The 22,185-nt window shown below is 37.4% G+C and overlaps 1 protein-coding gene across 2 annotated transcripts in view; it reads left to right on the forward strand.

The window, feature by feature from the left end:
* The first annotated feature begins 2,136 nt into the window (after nucleotides 1-2,136).
* Nucleotides 2,137-22,185, forward strand: part of RBMS3 (RNA binding motif single stranded interacting protein 3) — a 463,288-nt gene continuing 443,239 nt past the window's right edge. For both annotated transcript variants that reach the window (XM_087712894.1, XM_087712895.1), the window contains exon 1: nucleotides 2,137-2,680. In XM_087712894.1, coding sequence (XP_087569020.1) covers nucleotides 2,606-2,680 — 75 coding nt within the window. In that variant the 5' untranslated portion in view covers nucleotides 2,137-2,605. The remainder of the gene's footprint in view (nucleotides 2,681-22,185) is intronic.

Genomic DNA, 22,185 nt, shown 5'->3' on the forward strand with positions numbered 1-22,185 from the left:
TGAATGGCATTTCACAGTATGATGTGAAGCCTGAATCTGTCAGATACCTATGACAATCAGTGTACCACTGACACTTTTCTTCTCCCCCTCACCTGATCTTTTCCTTTAAATAATCTTTAGTGAAAATTAACCAGTAATAAGAATGCTACCAATGACCAATCATCATCACAAACTGCATCCTTGGAAAGTCAAATGATTGTGCCCTTTAATTTATCAAACCAATCATGTACAGTTTTCTGGATTTTAAAGGCATTATGTAGTGCTGGGTAAAGTCAACCAAATGGATGTATGAAACATACTAATTTAGTAGTCTCTAACAGTCTAACTCTAATTTAAATTTTTTTTTAAATGCAGTAAATTTTTAAATTCAGTGTGGCATATTTACGATTTAAAAATTTCCTATCAGAGCCCAAAAACATAATGTAAAATGGGACATTATTCCCTCTTAGCATTAATAATATTTTAAAATGACTGTGACATGTACTTGCAGCAAACTTTAGTTGATGATTCTTTATTTCTGTTGCACAATGGAGATAGAAAGATTCTTGCTTCAGTTAATCTATATTGCCTGTCAATACAGCAGTTAAGAATAGTCCCAGTAGGTTATTACATGGATTTGAATGAATATTTTTAAAAAAGTGTAGTGTCCAATGTAAAGATCTTTGTTCACGTTTTACCCATCTAAAGATCTCACAAAGTGACTCTGTACCAGTCTATGGCTGAATTTGTAAAACACAGTAGCTTAAAATGTATTAAATTAGTTTGGTATGTGTGAATGGTAGCCTAGTCATATAATATCCTCAACATAATTACCAAATAAACCAATTATCTGGATTTGGACTTTATACCAATCCATATCAAATTAGCTAAAGGCAAAACTAACCAAGCTTACTATTGGTGCACACTTATATTTTTTTCAATGGCCTTTGTATTGTGTGGAGTAGAGCGATGCTGCACTTTCGATCTGAAGACAAAAAGGTGCTTCACAGCACAGGGCTGCCTGTCTCTCCTTGCACTGCCTTTTTCCAGGATTTTGTAGCCTCCCTTCCCTAATTGTTGGGTTATCTAGACTGGTGTTGGAGACCTTGCTGGTGAAGATATGTGAGGATAGATGCACAGGTATGGTAGAGGATGAGACAACACATCCTAAGCAGATCAATAGCTACTCAGCTAAATAAAAGCAGTTTCCTTAAATATGGAGTCCATTTTTAATGATCATTTTAATTATATATCAAATCTTCACTAAACAGAAGGTACAATGATTTTTAATAATCATTTTGAGAACCTTCTTAAAAATATTCATTTTTAAATTTTATTTTGTGAAAAATGTTGCCATTTGAAAAAAAATAACATTGTAGCATCTCCGCTGGAGATATTTTTTGTCTGAATTCCTTTTTGCAAGCTCTGTTTTGAAAGGCTAGGAAATGTTATTGCTTTCCTTTGCTTTTGAATTTAAAAACAAACATCAAAGGGAACCAAATTTTTTCATTCGGTTTCTTTTAACAGTTTCCAAGGTCCACCCGCTAATTGGGAAAGATCATCCCCAGTAGAGGAACTCGCGCGGGTTTTTTCCAATAAAGGTTGTGAGCCGTACCCAGCGACCGTTCGGAGTGGGAAGTGTTTTTAAACAGCAAGCTCCGGTTTTTCCTGCCTCGACTTTCTGAAACGCCCGCGCTGTTGTTGGAGCTGCTAACTTTGGGAAGACTCGGCGAAGAAGGGGGAAGGCTGAGCTACACGATCCCATAGCTTCCCCCCCGCCCCCCATCTCAGCGGCTGTGGAGGCGGCTTTCAAGCCAGCAAAATTGCTCAGTTTTCTGTAATAGCCAGCAGATGAAGCGGAGTTTTCCTTGCAGCAGGGGCTGGAGCGCGCCTGGTTCTTTGGGTAGGAAATACTGCAGGCTTCTGGACTGCGTCTGCTTCTCGAGGGAGAGGCTGGCTGTTGTAGTTCCACCCACAGGCTGGAAGGAGGGGGTTTGAATAAAAGAGAAGAAAAGCCCCAATACCTCGGTCCCTCCGTGAGGGCGACCGCAGCAACTAGGTTGGGGCGAGCGAGAACGCGCTCCCTGCCGTCATTCCTCCCTCCTCTTCTTTTCTTTTCTTTTTTTTAGAGCTCTTCCTTCCCACCCCCTCCTTTTCTCTCTTTAGTAAGCGGTTGGAGGGATCGTGAGAAACCGCGAGGAAGCCGATCTGAGGAGATCCGGACTTCCCTCGTCTTGCTATTTTCTCCGAAAGGGCTGCCACCCTCTCTCGGTTCACACCCCCCTCTCTAGACCCTGGCAATTGACATTACTTAAGAGCAGCAGGAGGAGGGGGGGTCCCGCTCTAACGGGGGGAGGACGGAGAAAAGCAAAGCAAAGCAAGACCTGTTTCCCCCTTTTCGGTGTTTTGATTTTTTTAAAAAACAAATCTTATTTTTATTTTTTGCGGCGGTTAACGCGGCTGGAGCTAGTGAGCGTTTAGAAGGCAAAGAAGTCGGAGGGAGGAAAGAAAGAAAGAAGCCACCTTGATTAGGACTGTCAGGAATAGTGGCTTTAACCGAAGAAAGGCCTGGGGCACGACTCCCTGCCAACGAGTTCCCTGCATCCGAGATAAAGATTCTAGCTACATGGGCAAACGCTTGGAACAGCAGCCAATGTTCCCACAGTACACATACTACTATCCCCATTATCTCCAAACCAAGGTATGTGGCGAGCTTCCTGGGGTTGTCCAGCGTGCCAATCCCAGACCATTTGGCACTTGGGGGAAATGGTGAATATAGTTGACTGGTGGAGATTGCAGGCGTTTTGGTGCGCGCTTTCTCTCTCTTTCTGCCTTTGAGTTCTGTATCAGGAAGAAGTGAGTAGAACTCACAGCCAAACAAACCAGCCCAGAAAGAAAGAAGGGAGAATATTGGAATGGATTTCTAGGAGAGTGTGCCTTCAAAACTAGAAGGAATGGTCTCTTTGATCAAGCTCTTTGCTTACTGGGGGCAACGTACATGTGCCCTTCTTGAATAAAATTGGAAAGGGCAATGTCCAGTTGGCACACTGACTGTGTCCCAGAACAATCATCCTTGGCACTGACTCAATAAAAAAAACTTGGCTGGCTGGGAAGATTTGGAATTGATGGGGGCTGACACAAGGGGGGAGGAAACAAGAAAACTCATGATAAAGTAGGCATAGTGGATCCTCCCTGATTTTATCTGGCATGTATTTGGAAGCCAGCAGGGTCAGAGGAGGGCACAAAGATGACTCAATCTAATCTTTGGGGAATTCAATGAGGACACATGCCAATGTGCTTGTTAATGTTCCATTAAATATTGATCATGGGGTAATCATATACTATTATGTTTGAAAAGTCTGAGAAAATCTAGTACTTTTTGTTGGTGTGGGCAAGCAAATTGCAATCCACATGGATTTTTTTGGTTTTTGTCTTATGTTGTGTGCATGTTGTAATGAAATAGCAAATTGGCTCTTAATTTGCCAGAAAATAATGCATAATAATTCAGCTAAAATGTGCACTGAAAATATTTTTCAAATGCACATTGCACAGCTTGGATAACCTGGATTTTCTGACAAACTTTTCAAAATAAAGCTTATTCTACCTACAAATCATTTACTGTTACAATTTCTAAAACAAATATTCAAAGTTGGATTTTAGAAAAGTAGTCTGCAATGTCAACTGTTTATTCTTTTTCACTCAAAAGGAAAACAATCTCTTTTAGTTTTTGGTGACCCATCGGAAAGCCATGAAGTGAGATGTTTGGTGGGCAGTGGGATAGAATTGAATGAACAATATTTTTACCTCTGGGTGTGGTAATTAAGTTCAGTTTTTCAGTTCAGAAATGACGTTTTCCTGCTTACCTATTCTTAAGTCAAATAAACTGGTTGTGAAAAGCACCAATAATGTATTTATTTGACACTCCTGATGACCGGGCTTCTCTCCCTACAGTGATTTCTTCCTTTCTTTTCATTTCTAACCTGGGTATCACTAATCTATTGAATAAACAGTGGCATGTGCCAGTTATACTAAGCATTTTAGGCATTTTTGAAAGTTGTTTTCATAATTGGGGTTATTTTTTCTTTTCAAGGTCGATTGAAATAACATTTTGCCTCTGCGGCCGTTCATTATATATGTTGTTGCTGCTTCTATTTTAGCGGGAGCAACAAACTGCTTTATTATCTATAGCTTGACCTTTTTGGAGGAATGAAAATGGGACACATGGAATTCCTAAAAACTGTCCCATCAAGACTATGAAGCAATTTAGGAAGATTTGTTTTTCCTTTAAAGAACAACAGCTTCAAGTTTGGGATGAGGCACATTGGATGTTGCACTCTTTTGACTCATGGAGTGTAGTTTAAACAATGCCAGACCTTGCTTGCTGCATTGAAGCTTCTGATTTTGACTTTGCAAAACACACGTTTGAGAAAACCTATTATTGTGATTAACTATTATTGTGATGAACCCTAATGCATACAATGGTAGAATTCTTTTAAGATGTGCAAAATTGCATTTGAAATGGCTAGGAAAAGACATTTTTCTTCTTGTAGATGCTCATTATGGCAGGACATTTCCAAAGCCTAGATAATATTGTATATTAAACATTATCTTTAGTGATGATATTTTATTCTTTACTGAAGTTCAATTGACGTATTAGCTACAAATGTTTACATTGTTAGAATTGTTTAACATAGTTCAATATCAGAACTATAAAGCAAAAATCTAATTATCAATTTCTTTCTCTATATTTAACCATTTTTCTCTTTTACATGATCATAGACATCAAAACAAGACTATGAAATAAACTTCACACCTGTGTGTGTGTGTGTGTGTGTGTGTATGCGCGCATGTGTGTGTGCTCACATTATCCATTATTATACCCATTTAAAGTGATACAGAAAAGCAGCACTTTTTAAAGTCATGAGTTTCTGGAAGTGATTTACTCTTACAGAATCTTTTATTTGGATAATGATCAGTTATCCAATAAGTATAAAGGCATTAATCTGTGCCCCAAATATAATATATGTATTACATAATTACGTATTTTTAAAAGAAGTTCAAAAATAATTTCAGGGGCATAACCCAAATGTAGCATAAACAGAATGTGCATCAATATGAACTCCTATTTGGAAATCAATAACATTAGTGGTAGGGGATTTAATAGAAATTATATAGATTTATTACAAATGTTAAAGTGGAACAAATGAATCATAATGGAATTTGTTTCATTGTTTTATTTAATATATTATTTACTTTACTTTTTCTTTTCTTCCCAATAACCTTCGTTTTGTTTTAAATTATGCCATTATGGGCTATGGTTTTAGGATTTATTACAAAATAAACTTCCGACTCTTACTTATAGATAATCCATCATACAGTGTCAAGTAAAATTTGAAGATCTTATTCATTTTTATATGATGAATTGTGTGTAGTACAACCAACATCTCATACAAATATTAAATGTTTTGTTTTACACATTAAAATACAATGTTAGTTTTAGACTCACTCAGTCTAAACACATTTAGAAATAACATTTGTAAAGTTTTGAGTCCCTCTTCACCTTTAAAATGCTAATGAAAATATAAGCGTGATGGGAAACTGTCAGACTTTAGTAAAGTGAGTTTGAAATGTTATTAACACTATGACCACATTTTTAATATTGAAAATAGTTATTATAAACATGAAGTGAATCTTATCACACATTTTGTGACCATTATAAAATACATTGCAGTATATTATTAGATTACAAAATCATATTTTAAAAAACTTTGAATGGTCTTAATGCAAAAGAAGTATTGGTTACTACATGCTTTACTTAAACTTGTTGTAAAAGTATAAAATTTAAAACTGGTTTATGAATTGTTAATTCAAAACATCAACATATTCTGTAGTTGCGTTGCTAAACTCTAGCAATCAATAAATAAAATGATTTCTGCTAATCATAAAAGAGGTTATTCTTGGAAGTTCTTTACTAGCTAACAAAAGGACTTAACTTTTTATATATTGGGAATGATTGCATTTGAGTCATTATTGGAGCTAAGTTAGTTTTGTAAATGGAAGGTTTTTTTTTAAACTAATGAACCAAATCAGACTATGCCTTACGTTATATTTATTTATGAATAGACAAAATTTGATTCACTGTGTTCAAGAAAGAGTGCAATATTGAAAATTAACTTTTTTCCCATTGTATGTATAGCTAGTTGAGTTGAGGTTTTTGGACTGGCATAATTTGAATGTTAGAATAAGTCATGATTTTATTCTGATTGGCCAACTAAAACTTTACAAAGAAAGTGCCTAAAAGAAAATACCACATGCTTAATATGTTGGAAAAATTAAGATACTACTTAATCTATCCGACAGTAAAAGCATCATATATTATGTAAATTCAGCAGAAAAGTTTACAAAATATGTTTGAAATGTGTTTGAAATAAAAGAGTAATGTTGATACAGAGAATTGCAATTGCATTTCAATATTTATTTTTTACTATTTATTATTATTATTACTATTATTATTTTCATTTGTTTATCACAAAAAATGTTTTAACTTTGGAATAAGTATTTTAATCTATAATCTTGATGCTCTCTGACTGGTTGTTTTGTTGAAGATGTTTCATTACCTAAACTGCCTAATGTCATCAGTGCTGTTACCTAGTTTGGGTAATGAAATATCTGCTTGAAAATAACCAAGCTCAGAGAGCCCCAAGGACTCCCCATTTCAACCTTGAATTACAAATTTTCTCCCTTATTGGCATTTTAATTAAATGTGCTTATTCCCACATAGAGGTGATTCTGTATGACAAAAAATTGGAATAAGATTTATATAGTTTAAAAATACTGTATCATTTTTTTACAGGCTTGCAATTTAAGGTATTGGCCTTTTGGCATATTTTAGTTAAATCCATTTTTACATTCATGCAATACACTTGTCCTTATGTGACACACACACACAATTGTTCATTTGCTCTTTAGTCATTCCTTATATTCAAATGCTCCTTTCTCAATTTACTGCATTTTTGCTGCATTTTGCCATCTGTCTTTTCAGAATGCCTTGAGGAAGAGTTCCAGATAGCAAGATGCTTCAGAAAGCTTTTCTGACTAGTTATGTTCAGTTTGTGTTTTGTGCCTGGTGTGAAGCAAGGGTCAGGTGTAAGGACTATTTCATCAACCGCACACTGATTTCAGGCTACACTTCCAGCCATCTGCAGCTTGGATTGTTGCCAGGTCTCCAATGTCTTGCTAGAATTTATAGTGAAGAAGTGAAGACAAATAAGTGCAAATAGAGGAAAAGAAGTACATTTATAGGAATGAAGATGATATTTGTTTAGGTGCTTGTTAGCGTTAATAAATTGTAATATTATCCTCTTTGCACCATTCATATCTTATGAGACTCCCAGAATCGCGTCTTTTATTAAAATACAAGGATAACAATGGATTGACCTTTGATTGTCGTCAGGAATTTGGATTAATATCTACCCTGGGCACCATGCCAATTATTTTGATATTAGAATAGGAAAGCTTGAGAGTTTTTTCATTTAATTTCATTTCATTCTTGTTATCTAATTTTGGAAGATTTGTTTTTTAAAATTATTTATATTGCTATTAAGGTCATCTAATATTTAAATAAACTTGAATATGTTGATGCTGCTTTTTTCAGTTTAGTATTTTGATACCATGTTCAGTTCAGTTCAGTACAAAAATGTTGGGTTTTTAAACTTTAAATGATTCCTTACTTTTCCTGTGCACCGCTTGGAGAGTCCAAGCAATTAATTCAGTCTGGTTGCCCTGGGACTGAGGAAACTTTTTCCTTGGCCACGCCTCCTGGTGTTGCTAATCCCCAGAATTTTTCCTCAGTCTGCCCGTTCAGGATTATTTTGTGTGAGCTCCAGCTAAATTATTCTCTAGGCTTGGACTCTCCACTCTAAACTACTTTTTCCTTCATTTTATTACCTTACTTTCCTACTACCTTCAGAGATTTATTATTTTCTTTGCAATTCTTGGTAGGAAGTAGGCGTAGTGGTGGTGGTGGTACTCCATCGCCGCGGCACGCTAGGTCGGCTTCGGAGGCCTGCCGCTTGCCTTTAAAAAGCATGTCAAAAGGCAGCAAGGCATCTGGCGGTCCCAGCGACTCCCTGCAAGGTCCCCTTATTTGTTTTCGCTGAGTTTTTTTCATTTCTCGCCCTTCCTGGATGGAGCCTGCCATGGAGAGGCGTCTGGCCGCTGTTTAACAGTGCGGTCACAGCTTTTGCCTCCTCATTACCCCCATGCTGCAGCAGTGGCCATTTTGGAGAACAGATACTTTTCGCGCCCTTTCCTCACAGCCATAACTGCTCGGCCACGCTTCAGCAGAAGGCCGTAAGGTGGGCAGTGGCTCTGTCCGGATCTCCGGCTGGGCTTCTGCCACCCACACCATTCACGAGGCAGCGCTGGTTCCTAGGCCACCGGCACGGGGAGGGTCCTCTTGCCAATTTTCCCCACAGCCTGGCACTTCTGCCGGGCCTTGCAACCTTGGCTGCAGGCTTCCTACTCACCTCCTACACCCGTGGCTGGGGGAGAATCTGTTTTTTCTAACTGGACATTTTTCCTTTATTGTGTAACATTAATCACCATTAGAATACTTTTGTATTTTGTCCTTACCTTTTCTCATTATCCTTCTCTGTTTTTCCAGCATAGCCAGCCAGAGCCTCTAGTCCTCCTGCCTTCTACCTGCGTTTGGCCTATCATCTTGTGGTGTCATTGGACATGGAGCTACCAAGCCCATCGTGTACCTCTGATGGCACTGCCCCACTCCCTCCTGCCCTCTCAAGAGGGAGCTCATAAACCATAAAGTTCTCCATCTCCTGGAGATAAATGCAATAGAGCAGGTTCCCCTTGACCAGGAAGGAAAAAGGTTTTACTCTATTCTTTTCCTGGTACCCCAAAGCTCGGGGGGTGGGTGGAGGGCCATCTTGGATCTCAAGAACCTCAACAGGCACATCGCCTACTGGAGGTTCAAGATGCAGTCCCTCCAATCCATCCTGGTGGGGATCCGCCAGGGAGACCTCCTCACATCCATCGATCTAAAGGAGCCATACATCCACATGCCCATCCACCCTCAACACAGGAGGTTTCTGCAGTTCTTTTATGCCATCCGACACTTCACAAAGGTCCTAGCACTAGTTGCGGCTCAGCTCAGGCGAAGACCCATATGGCTCCAAAGGTACCTGGATGACATCCTCATCCAGTCGTCGTCCAGGCAACAAGCCTTGTGAGATCTCCACATCACCATGAGGGCTCTCAGGGATCACGGGCTCTCCCTAAACCTGCAGAAAAGTCTTCTCACCCCAACCACCAAGCTAACTCACCTGGGGGCGGTGATAGACACCTTGTCGTGCAGGGTGTTCCTCTCCCAAGACAGATTAGACGGCCTAGTGTCCATGACCCACAAGGTGTTAAGGGCGAAGCAGGTTCCGGTGATTCTCCTATCACAGCTGTTGGGGAAGATGATCTCATGCATCTTGATCCTCCCCTGGGCCCGGCTTCACTCCAGAGCACTGCAATGGCTTCTCCTGCCCCACCAGAGAGCCAACAGGAACAACTCATCCATAATGGTATGCGTCCCTCCGTTGGTGAAGAGGTCCCTCTGGTGGTGGAAGTCATCGCTGTCCTCAATGGACATCTGTTCAAAGAGCCTTCCAGGTTGGTCATCACGACAGATGCTAGCCTTGCAGGCTGGGGGGCACACATGAGACATCTCGTGGCTCAAGGCAAGTGGTCCCCATCAGAAGCAGCCTGCATCAGCTTCCTGGAACTGTGGGCTGCAAGACTAGCTCTATGAGATTTCCACCAATCCATCCGACATCACCACGTGCTCCTGATGATGGACAATGTGGCCACCAAGGTGCACATAAACCGCCAGGGAGGCACCAGGTCCAAAAAAACCTATGGCAGAGGTGGAAGCCCTGGGTTGCTGGGCAGAATGTCATCTAGCGTCCATCTGTTCTGACCACATTTCAGGAGTGGACAACACCCAGGTGGACTGGCTGAGCAGGACCACCATAGACTCTGCAGAGTGGTGGTTGGCTCTGTTCCACCAGCTGTTTCATAGGTTTGGCACTCTAGTAGTTGACCTCTTTGCCAACAGGGACAACATGCAACTCCAGCGGTTCTTCTCCCGCTTCCACTCACCGGGGTTGGAGGGGCGGATGCTCTCCGGTGCAGCTGGCCCCAGGACCTGCTATATGCCTTCCCTCCTCTCCCGCTTCTTCCACAAGTAAGATCACCACAAAAAGGACGGAGGTGGTCCTCGTGGCCCCTCACTGGTCCCAGAGGTTGTGGTATGCTGACCTTGTCAGCCTGTCGGTATCCCCTCCAAGGCAGATCCCTCTGGATCAGGTCTCTTTCAACCAGGCAACCATTGTCTGTCATAGGCTGTGTCTTATTAAACACACAAACTATGTCGCTTATTGCATAAAAGATGAATATACACAAGTTTACCAGATCAGGCCTGGAGGTTTTAAAGATACAGATCTTGCTATAGCAGATATTGAGTACTAATATTTATGATGTGCAGTATCGTACTCATAATCTTAAAGATTGCAGCAGAATATTTTAATATTTAAAAAGGCTCAGTCTTAATTTTATTTTCTTCTATATTTTGTAATCTTATCAGCAAGATAAGATGTAATTTTTTTGAAATAGGAGGGGTAGCCACAAGGAAAAATTGCTGAGTTTTGCATAAAATGTCAGATGAGGCCATTTGGTTGTTGCTGTAATTAACAGTGGGTGCTATCAGCTTTGCTGTTCAGGAAGCAGTTTGGTTTACAGTGATGATACTAAACTTTTTAAAGAGGAGATGGATGTTCAGATGTACTTGCATTTAAGGAGCAGGTACATTTATCAAAGGAGCAGACAAGCATGGCATCTAAAATCATAAACACATTTGACCACTGCCTTATGGTCAGTGTCCTAACTACTGTCTAGCTGCTCATTTCTGATTGCACATTTGTTTTGTAAATTTTTTCATAAGATATAACAATACATACTGAAGTGGAGTAACAACAAATGTATATGTGAAAGAGACTTTTTATGATATACTAGTTAGTAGCAAATGAATATAGATGCAGAAGAGAAATTGTCATCTTGTATTTTCATAATACCTAATTTTTTAGTTTGCATGTCTGCTTGAATCTCAGAAGCACACAAATTAGATAAAGTTGTTCCAATCCCAGAACAAATAATTTTGGAATATTCTAGAACTAGCCTTTATTCAAAATGTCCTATTTCAGGTCAGAACATTCCGATAAATAAGTTTAGAACAGCCTTAAAGTACATATGCATTATGAATGAATGTATCTGTATTATTATATATACATTCTCATGGATTTAGAAAGTGGGACTTTGGAAAGAAGAAGGATATTCTTCCTGATACACTTGATACAAACACTCAACTTGTTGAAGAAGGTTAAGAAGAACTGAATGAATTTGCAGAATATATTGGCAACAAAATCAGAACTCTGGGAGCATATCTAACAAATTTTATTAAAAGGCATGTTTTCATACACTAGATGTATAGAGTGGTTAGGCTGTTGTAGGATTTATACTGGGTTAAGATGAGGGGAATTTAAATTATGGTTATTCATATTCAGTTCCTGATCATCTATAATTTTCACACATACTGTTGTAAAGACAGGTTATATCTGCCTGTACCTGATCTTTTTCTTATGCAAAGAACATTCCATTCAGCTTTGTTAAATTTCATTATTTTATTCTCAGCCCAAATCTTTAACCTTCTGGGATAAATGGCTAGAAAATCTGCTGAGATTTCTCCTTATCTCATCTTTGAGGATGATTTCCACCTATTTCATTTATTCTTCTTTGTCTAAATAGATGGCCAACAAACCTGTGTCCTCATATTGTTTTACTTGTTAAGGACTTCTGTGATTGGTATGTAAATAAGTACCTTTAGTGAAGAGAAATTAGCAGCTGTATGTAGGAAGAAATAATGTATCTAGCAATTGGTAGTAAAGTTGTTCATTGTATATGTCCGTTACCAAGGAATCGGGAGTTTTCATTTCATCCCCAGTTGAAATAATGCTTTGTTCTTCCTTTTCATGCTTACTGCTAGGTTGCTGAAAACCCAACTTAGCTATTTTGTCTAAAGTATAAAAGTAGTCTTTAAATCATGATGGCACTTGGGAACAGAGTTTCTATCACAGCAATGAGTAAAGCATAATATTACATGACTGTATCACTTAGTGAGGACAATTGTGAGTCATTAAGCGAGTACCTGTTTTCAAATTCTTACCAGCTTCCAAGAAGTAACGTCAGTTGGGAAGCAGCAGGAGGTTGCATGTCCCAGGTTGTTTGTAAGTAGCTGGCAGTCTGGTAAGTGGTTGATGCCATGTGGGAGAGTGAATGAATGGGTGTGTCTAGTGGTGTGTGTGCAGCATGAGGTCAGTAGTGGTTGGGGTAGCTGCTGCCAAGTGAAGGATGTGAGTGGTGAGGAAGGCACAATGTTAATGCCATGGGCTTGGAGTATCTGCTGCTGGTTGGAAGAGGTATCCAAGAATACACAGGTGGTAGGTGAGTTGTGACATTAGCACTGCAGGGCTTGGGGGTGGATGCTGTTGTGTGGGGGAAGTTGCATGAGATTGCATGGATAGTTGGGAGGCTTTGCTTAAATGCAGGGGCTCAGGATGAATGTGTGAGAGTGTATGGGTAGCCAGTAAGGCATGGTGCGAACCCTGGCTTTTCTCTAACTCTAGAATCAGGGCTTGGATTTATGTTAAAAGAAATATATCAAAAGGTCTTCTGGTTCATTTTTTTTCTGTCAAGAGAGATGAAATAAGGGGAAGCTATGCAGCAAATATAATTGCTAGATCATAATCTTTAGAATTTTAGCTACTGTGATATCCAAATGTGCCTAATTAGTGCCTTAGCTAATTGACTTGCTAGAAATTCAACTGAGTATTCTAGATTCACATAGTTTTTGACACATAAAGTCTCTGCACTAGAGAGTTACAAATAAAGAGCAGAATATTGGTTCAAAGCAAGCTTAAAATCATTATAACTTTTTCTGTGCAAGGAAATTGTATTTAGCTGTTACATATGTGTTTTTTTTATTATAGTTCTTGCTAAATCTGAAAATGAATTAATAGCTGAATGTTCTGTGGAAAATAAGAACAGCAAAGAATAAATAAGGCCCAAACTCTGTCAACAGCAAGCAGGTATTACTGATGCAAGTCCATTATTGCAAGCCTGCACAATTTGTTCTTTCCTTGTCAATCTGAGCTCTGTTTATAAGCTATGTCACTGGCAGGCAGGAAGTAAACTTTCAATTTGGCTGCTTAGATTTTTCAATAAAATGAGAGAATTTGACAGGCCACACACAATACGTGGTTATGGACAGTAGTTATTCTATCAAAAGCTCTAGTACAGTGATGGCGAATTTTTTTCGCCAAAAGCACATACATGTGCGCTATTGCGCGTGCTTGCATGCCCACCCCCATAATTTAACTGCCCTCCAGAAAGCAAAAAATGGCTGAAAATCAAGGCCAAAAATCAGCTGGCTAGTTCATGCATGCATGCTGGAGCTGACAGCGCAATGCCTCACGTGCCCTCAAAAATGGCTCCGTGTGCCACCTCTGGCATGCGTGCCATAGGTTCGCCATCATGGCTCTAGTATATAGACCTTCAGTTCTTGCATTAATTTGAAAATAAGCTATAATATATAGCTTATTTAACAAGGTATAAATTGTCTCCTCTTGGATTCAGGTAAGTATTCAACATGTTTTCTGCTTTACTACAAGTGAGAAAAATATTTGTGGATATTTTGAAATGTAAGAATTATCAGAAGATTAGAAGACAGTTGGATCATTAATGCTGTAGTTTTACAGATTCCCTGAAATACAAAATTTGAATTTAAAATGATTTTGAATTTACCATCAATTAATTTACATGCCATATTAGTCATTTATTAGGAGAATATGTCTTTTACACATGTAAAATAAGTAAAATGATTCATATTTGTATTAGGAGGAATGATTCATCCATGAATCTTCATTGTAGTTATACACACACACACACACACACACACACACAACAAACCAGTTATTGAATTTTTTGTTTCAGCATCAACATCAGGGGTGGGTTTCTCGCCCCGTTCCAACCGGTTCGGTTGGAATGAGGCCGGCGGCATCCTTGCGCACGCACGTGGCGTGCGCGTGCATGCACGCGGCGTGCGCATGTGTACTAGCATCTGCGCGATGCTCCAGCTGCTCCTGGAGGATCGCGCAGGCGCTGTATGCGTTCTGCGCATGCGTGGAAGCGCAGAATTTGTAAAAACCGGGTAAGGAGCGGGCGCGGGTGTGCGGGCGCGCGCGGGCGCGGGGGGCGGCTTCGCCGTTCCCGGAAGTTACTTAGTTCTGGGTTCGGCGACCAACCGGATCGCAGGGACCGGTGCGAACCGGTCGAAACCCACCCCTGATCAACATCAAATATTGCTTTGTTCATAGGTATTACTTTTTTAAATTTAAATTTTAAAAATAAATCAATTTGATTCTAAGCTGCACTTTTCCATAGATGTTTTCAAGATATTCTAGAACTGCTAAATGAATTAAAGAAGCATAATATTTATAAATAATTGAAATAAAACATGTTTTGTTCTGTTAAATTGTGTTCAATTCTTGGATACTGCTTAGAGAAGTACCTGCAGTTTTCTTGGCAAAATTTTTAAGAAGTAATTTACTATTACTGCTTTCTAGGACTGAGAGACTGTGATGGCCCAAGATCATCCAGCAGGTTCATGCCCAAGATAGGATTTGAATGTACAGTCTTCTGGTTTTTAACCTGATACCTTAACTACTATATCAAACTGTCTCAGAAGTAATTTTACCAGGGAATTTCAGTTGATGTCACACCCAGATCGGACATGTGGGGTGGGTCTACATGCTCTCGTGTTGAGTTCTCTCCATTGGTGGACTCTTAAAGGAGCCAAAGCCACCTTGTAGGGATGCTGAAGCAAAAAGAGGTGGCCCTGTGAGGTCATGGAGAGTCACAGCTGTCCTGTTTGATCTGGGTTTCTTTTTCCATCTCACCCACAACGAGGAGAAGAGGCAGCCTAAATATGGCTGCCATGAAGCTAGGACAACCGAGGAACTATTAAGACTGCTGCTAGTAGGTGAACAATGACTGGAACTGGGGAAGATGATATCTTTTTGCTTAAAATCTAACCCCAAGAAATAATTTAGAACTATTTGCTCAGAACTATTTGTTAAAGTGCCGATTAAGCATTCTGAGAAAAATACCAAACCAGAAGGAAAAGACACACAGAGAGAAAGACAATAAATCTTTAAAAATACAGAAAATTGGACTCTTAAACTTGGAAGACATCGTAATTGAAAGGCATTTTAAAATGCTGGAATTATCTATATAAAAATGTATCTTGCTTTTACAATTAAAATTATGACTGAAAGACTAAAATTAGTGACAACACTGAAGTTTAAGTTGAGTGTGCCACCTGATGATGAAAGGAAAATGTACAAGTCTGGGAATACTTATATGAAGAATTGTGAAAATATTTATTGGATTATATCTAATTACCCCATGACTACTGGCGATTCAAATGTGAGAACAAGGAAGCTATTTAATTAAAATGACCCCTGAACATTGAAGCTGTAAAGGGGACATAAAGCAGCTTTTGATAACCCTTGGGACTACTTAAACAGAACTGATTGATTATCTATGAGATAATCGTAGAACTGTGATGAGTGTACTTCTTGAACGGCAACTTTAGGTCTGAATAAATGATTCAGACAAATCACTAGACAAAAGTAGGATTTTTAAAAACAAAATAAGATGCTTCATAAGGAAGAAATCAGTGGAACATGGAAAGAGATGGCATTGATTTTTCAAAGCACAAAGGACATCATAGAGAATGACTTTAAGGTGATTATGGAAAATATTATACAAGAGATGATGAGTAAAGATCAAGATGGCCAGAAAATGGAGGAGCTAACAGAAGAAACGGAGGAAAAGATTGAACCAAAGAACTAGTGAATAAAAGAAGACAAGAAGGAAATAATAATAAAAATAACAGTGATTGATTAATTAAATCAGTGGGGAAATACTTTGAGAGCTGAAAAGAGAATTGGAGATACAGGAAGATATTTTGAAAGGGACATAGGGGCTTGGGTATATATACTGGAGGCTAAGCAATGAAAGAGGGTAGAGATGGAAGAAACACTTAAACTGGCTATTCAGTCTAGAGATCCAAGAGAGGAATATGGGAGGAAAATCAAGTTAAAAGAAGCATAGCAACGGAAGTGTTGAAGCAGGCAAGAAATGATGGATAGAAAGAAAAACAATTTCTCTTTTTTTGTTGCCCTGATTTGCTTTTTTCCCCTCCTCTTTCTTTCACTTTCCTTTTTAGAATGGTGGCATGATTAGAAAATATCTTTTAATAAAAGGGTGACATGGTCAAAAGCTAAAATAGAAGTAGAAATAAGAGGAAAGTGGGATATTAATGTACACATTTTTACATAATAAAATAAAAGCAATAATAAGAGGGAAGCTGAGAAATTGAATTGTATTATGTATGATTAAATAATGTGAGTGGCATTAGAGCAATATATTAAAATATGGAATAATTAAATAATGATAGTGTCAATGGCTAAAGCGTTTCCATGACTACTATCAACTTGAGAAGGGAGGAGAATTCCATGCATACTTTTGGCTAGAATAAAGTCTCATACTCTTGTAACTGGGATGTGAATGTGCATGTCCAGAACCCTGCCGTAACATCTTGTTGATGAATGTGATTGATGATTTCAGGCAGAGGGGAGGGGACACAGGGTAAAGTACAGACGCCATTAAGTGGGATTCAGTTTGGGCTTCACAGAAGATCAAGCCAAGATGTTGATTCTAATAAATGAATATTTTTTTGTTTGAACTGTATCTCGAGGCTTGTAAATTAATTAGATCATCCCTTGGGAACTTCACAGATAGACTATAATTTAATATAAATGTGTATTATTATTAGAAGCATATATGTTGGTTGAATGTAATAAATATGATCAATTTTACTAGTTCTATTTTTACTAGAATGTATGACACCCAGGTGCCACACTGCACACAAATTGATATGTAAAATAAAATAAAATAAAATAAAATAAAAAACTTGATGGGGGTAAGTAATCTGATCAGAATTCATATTGAGAACTAATAAATGGAGAATTTCAGCAGTGTTTGAACTGGAAAAAATGGTCAGCTTTGGTAGAATAATTTCTATATATTGTAATATCACCAAGCACCTACATTCTTATATAAACCTATATTAGCATAGGAATGATAAACATCAAAATATGAATTTATATACCATTTTATTAGAAAATGTTTTCCTTCCTCCTTCCCTCCCTCCCTTCCCCTGAACTCTCCATTCTCATAAGCTTCCTTATAGGAGGAATTATAACTTTTCATTGTTATACTTTGGATTCTCTGCTTTTATTATTACATTTGTGATTAGTTGTTCTAAACTTTGAGGTCAGGACAAACTGTAAATCTGAAATAACTAGTTAGAACACAAGATTTCACAGTTCAGCACATTTTTAACAAAAAAAAGAATGAAGAACATTTTTTACTATTGGGCCAAGGATTTGCTAACAAGAGCAAATTTTCCTATCCATTTGATAAATTTTCTTTGGCCTTGAGTCTTAGAATGCTTGAATCCATTCTCTTTGGGGAACTTAATACAGGTGTTTGTGGTTTGTGCTTTGGACTATCCTGCTAGACTGCCAGAATTGAGACAGGCCTGACATAATGCCAGTTGGAGTGCCATGTACTACCCTCTCCACACCCTCATTTTCACCTTTTTCCTGGAACACTTTCTGTTTGATATCTTTCTTTCCATCTGTAACTTTCACGTTATTGTTTCTTCCCTTCCGTAGAAAGGGAATCTGCCATTAGAAACTAGATTCCTTAGAGCATTTTTGGAAAGAGGTTGGAAGAGAAGGGATGCAGGATGAGGTCTCTACTTCCTTGTTTTACAAAGAAATGTATTAAACTGCACATGGAAGACCCCCACACATGAAAGATACACATGTTCAGTCTTTTTGTATTCAATATATTTAAATTTACAGAATTTACAAAATTTAGATGCTATTTTTCCCCTCAAGATTTAGCTTTTACTGCAAGACTGCATGCCAAATAAGCTAATTTCTCTTTGATTTGATTTTACTTTTTGCCTTGACAGCTAGAAGGTTAAATATTGCTTGTGTTGCATACACTGTCTACAATGTATGAAATGCATTTAAAAGTTGCTGCTTTTAAATCACATGAAGAATAATTTTAAAAATATTTACTCCAAAATAAATCTCACCAATTTCATGACAGCTGATAAATGTGTTCAGGACTGCAGGTTCTGTGAGGCTAACTGTATAGTACATGCTGTGCTATTAAACAGAGAATCATCACCTCTGATATTAAATATGTTCTAATTTTCTTTCTCCCAATTTAAATAATGCCTGGAAACTTGCTGTTTGGTTGCTAAAGTTTTAAAGTTAGCCCTGGAGATTTGCATATTAACAAACCAAAGTTATTTTCACAATTGCATCATATTAATTTCTGATTTCATTTTATTTGTTTGTAACTTTTATTTGCTTGTAACTGTCCTTGAATTAGTTGTACAGGAAAGGCAATATTTTAAATACTACAATCAACATCTATTTCTATGAAGAAATAAGAGAGACTCAGTTGGGGCTTATGTCAAGTATGCATTCGAAAATTGACAGTTTCATTTTCCTTTTAATTGGGGGAATTGAAATGTCATGCTACATTCTATATTTCAGTAATATCTGAACTGCCTTTGTTTCAGAAAATACATATGGATGATTTGGAGATGTTTGGAAATCATCCTCTTTTTTGTTTTTAAAAGAATACTATTCAGAGAGTAGCTATTAGAAAAAGGAGAAATATGATAATTTCTTATTTATAACAGAATGGTTTTTCTTCCAGCTTTTACTGCTAAACTTTGAGTCCTCCTATGATTGTAGGTCTATAATTTCTGACTGTTTATCGTATTGGCTGGGCTGATGGACATTGAAATTCAGAATAGGGAAGTCTGAAATACATATTTTAATTCATCATGAAAATTGTGTTTGTTGGGTTTTGGTTACTTATTTCACTTGGGACAAATGATGAAACATTAAAAATGCTACAGGGGAAGATCTGGAATTCTTCTAATATATGTCAATGATTCAGAAGGAGAATTTCATATTTAATGAAGAGTAATGCACATATTAAACTACAAATAGGAATGTTTGTGAGGATATCTTGGAGAATTTCACATGTAGGAATATATTAGCATGTATTTTTTATAAACTTGTTTGTATATTTTTAAGTTGCAATTGAAAACAGTAGATAATGTGGTAATTAAACAAGGACATTAAGATCCTTCTTAATTGTGGAAGTTATTTGCTATTTAGACATTTGTGTTTAAACCATGAATTTTAGCCATTGTTTAAAATTTATGTAATACAATATTTCCTAACATGGCTTTCAAGCTACAATTTGCATTATTTCCAGCCCACAAAGTCCATATTGGCTAAGAATTCTGGGTGCTGATACTGCAGCACAGGAGAGATAATGTGTTTTGGAATTGTATTCAGTTGTGATTGACAATTCTGTATAAAGAGATCACGGAGAGGATGCTAGTATTTCTGTACTTCATGAAATGGTTAAGTGTTCACAAAATGGCTTGGGAAGAAGTTTTTATCATTCAAAGGACTTGTTATAAGTTTATTCGACTTGTTATAAAAAGAAAGAGGACATGCCTCAGTCAACTCATACATTTTAGAATGTAAGGTATCTATCATGTAATTTACAGGATTTTGCAACTTCATTTTTAACTTTCTAATCTATTTCTATTCCTGTTTTTACCTTTGTTTTTTATCTGTGTCTCTCTTATATGGCTGTTTGGCTATTAGTTGTAAACTTCCCAGAGTTGAGATGGTGTGTATCAATTTGATAAATAAAATAAATATTCTTCAGAAATACTAAAGTGATAAGGGACTGTGTTATATGGGAGCATTAGTGATGTCTACAAATCATTGCTTAACTACTACCAATAAAAAATACTGCAACACAAAAAGTAGTTTTTAGTGGGATTATTGTGATCTCATCAAGTCTAGAAATATAAAGGAAATTCTGAGTGCCTAAACATTCCGTGTTAACTAAAATTGATATGTGCAATTATGTAGCATGTGTAATAGGATGTAGAAAGTGTAATAATTTATATGGATAAGTGATTCATAGAAAATTTATTCTCATGTTAAATTTTGCTCCAGTTAGTAATTTTTATTTGCACCCTCATATTTGAATTCAAGTGAAAATAATAATTTTACCAGGATATTAGCAGGTGTTTTATAATAATAGAAACAGAAACTGTGAAATGTTTTAATTTAATTAGTGGACATTATTTTAGCTGTACAAAATCTTTATGAGATATGAAGCTGAGCTTTATCCAATGAAAGTTTTGGAATTTTCTGGGCTATGCAATATTTGGTATGTTAGTTTTTACTTAGGGGAAATAGAATGTAAGTATTAAAGGTATACTTTCTCCTAGAGTGCAAACTTTTTAATTCACTAATTAGAAATAACTTGTGTGATTGAATAAAATAGCCCCCATTATATATTGGTTTTTGAATTATAAAGAATTCAACCAACATTTAATAATAAAGTAATAAAAGGATATTTTCGCTCATGTAAGAATGTTTTTTTTAAAATATCAAGATGGTACTTAACATTTTTCTATTTTTTCATGGGAAAAGATTTTTTTGTATAGCAAAATGATGGAGAAATAATGGTGTTATAGCATAGAAGTCCCCAATCTTTCTGGCCTTGTGGACCTGTGTGGGGGTGGGGGCAGAAGATGGTTTAATGCGAGCAGCTGGCAAGTGTGTGTGCCACTCCATTTGTGCAAGGGCTATGCTTGCGCATCCGTCACTCATTGGGCTTTAGGGGCCCAATTGCAAACAGCTGATGACCCACTAGTGGGCCAGGCCCAGAGATTGGGGATCCCTGTTATAGCATACTTATGGGCAGAGGTGGGTTGCTAACTTTTTTACTACCGGTTTGGGTGTGCTTGCGTGTGCATGTGCACAAGCATCTGGATGGGTGGGAGAGCCTCCCACCGCCACTACCAGTTCACCCAATCTAGGCCCAACCGGCAGCAGCTCTGCTTATGGGTGAAGATAGAATTTTATGACAATTTAATGTGGCAGGTTTCTTTTTAAAAAAAAGACTTTGTTAAATCTGTTTTATGGCTTCCACTGTTTTTGTGTACTTTTCACTTCTAAATGATGCCAACCTGTACCACTTATTGTCAACGGAGTTTGACATTTGGCAATGTGAACTCAATTGGATACTGCAGAATAAGGTGGTAAGTGCATTTTGTATGGCCTATCCTGTCTTCAAATAATTTAAGGAAATGATCCAGAGGGCATAGATAATGGAAAATTTATCTATTTCACATTTCAGTGCAAATTATTTCAATTTATACTTGCATAACCTTTACATAAAGTAAGTCATAATTATACATTAAATGTTTTTGAACGTATACTATATATACTGGATTAAGGCAACATCTTTATCCCCTACATCTCCCGATCCTCTAATACACCCATAAAAAAGGGCTTACGTTTTTTGCCTTGTGCAATTTGGAAGGCTCTAAGGGCCATAACAGATTATGCTAAAATAAGGTTGATGTGAACACTCACATTAAACAGCTGAGACAGAGTTGTTATGCAAAATCATTTTAAGTTTTGAATGGTAGCCTTTTAATTTTTTCTGGTTTTAATGTTTTTTATGAACGCAAACTTCCATTTTGTTTTTATATAATTAAGAAAGAGAAAGAAAAGAGAAAAAAAAGAATAGAGATAGAATGAGATGCTGGCAGATATGTAGCTTGCATCCTGTAGAGTTGGAATTTTTTATTCAAGAAAAGACATGAAACTAATGGGGAGAAAATTTTGTAAGATACAAATTAAGGAAAATTAAATATACACTCTTCTATCTGTAGATCAGGGTTGGGGAGTGCAGAAGATAAATTTAAGTTTCCTGTACTTTTGCCTTCCTAGGGTTTGAGATATACAAAGTCAAAATGAAGCAAAACATCTGATTATTTGTTTTGTTTTTCCAGAAAGTGAATAAAGCAACTATTTTATGTCAGTTCCA

Source organism: Thamnophis sirtalis, unplaced genomic scaffold, assembly GCF_051295495.1.
Source record: "Thamnophis sirtalis isolate CommonGarterSnake01/CBP01778 unplaced genomic scaffold, rThaSir2_p1.2 scaffold_4, whole genome shotgun sequence".
Classification (NCBI taxonomy): domain Eukaryota; kingdom Metazoa; phylum Chordata; class Lepidosauria; order Squamata; family Natricidae; genus Thamnophis; species Thamnophis sirtalis.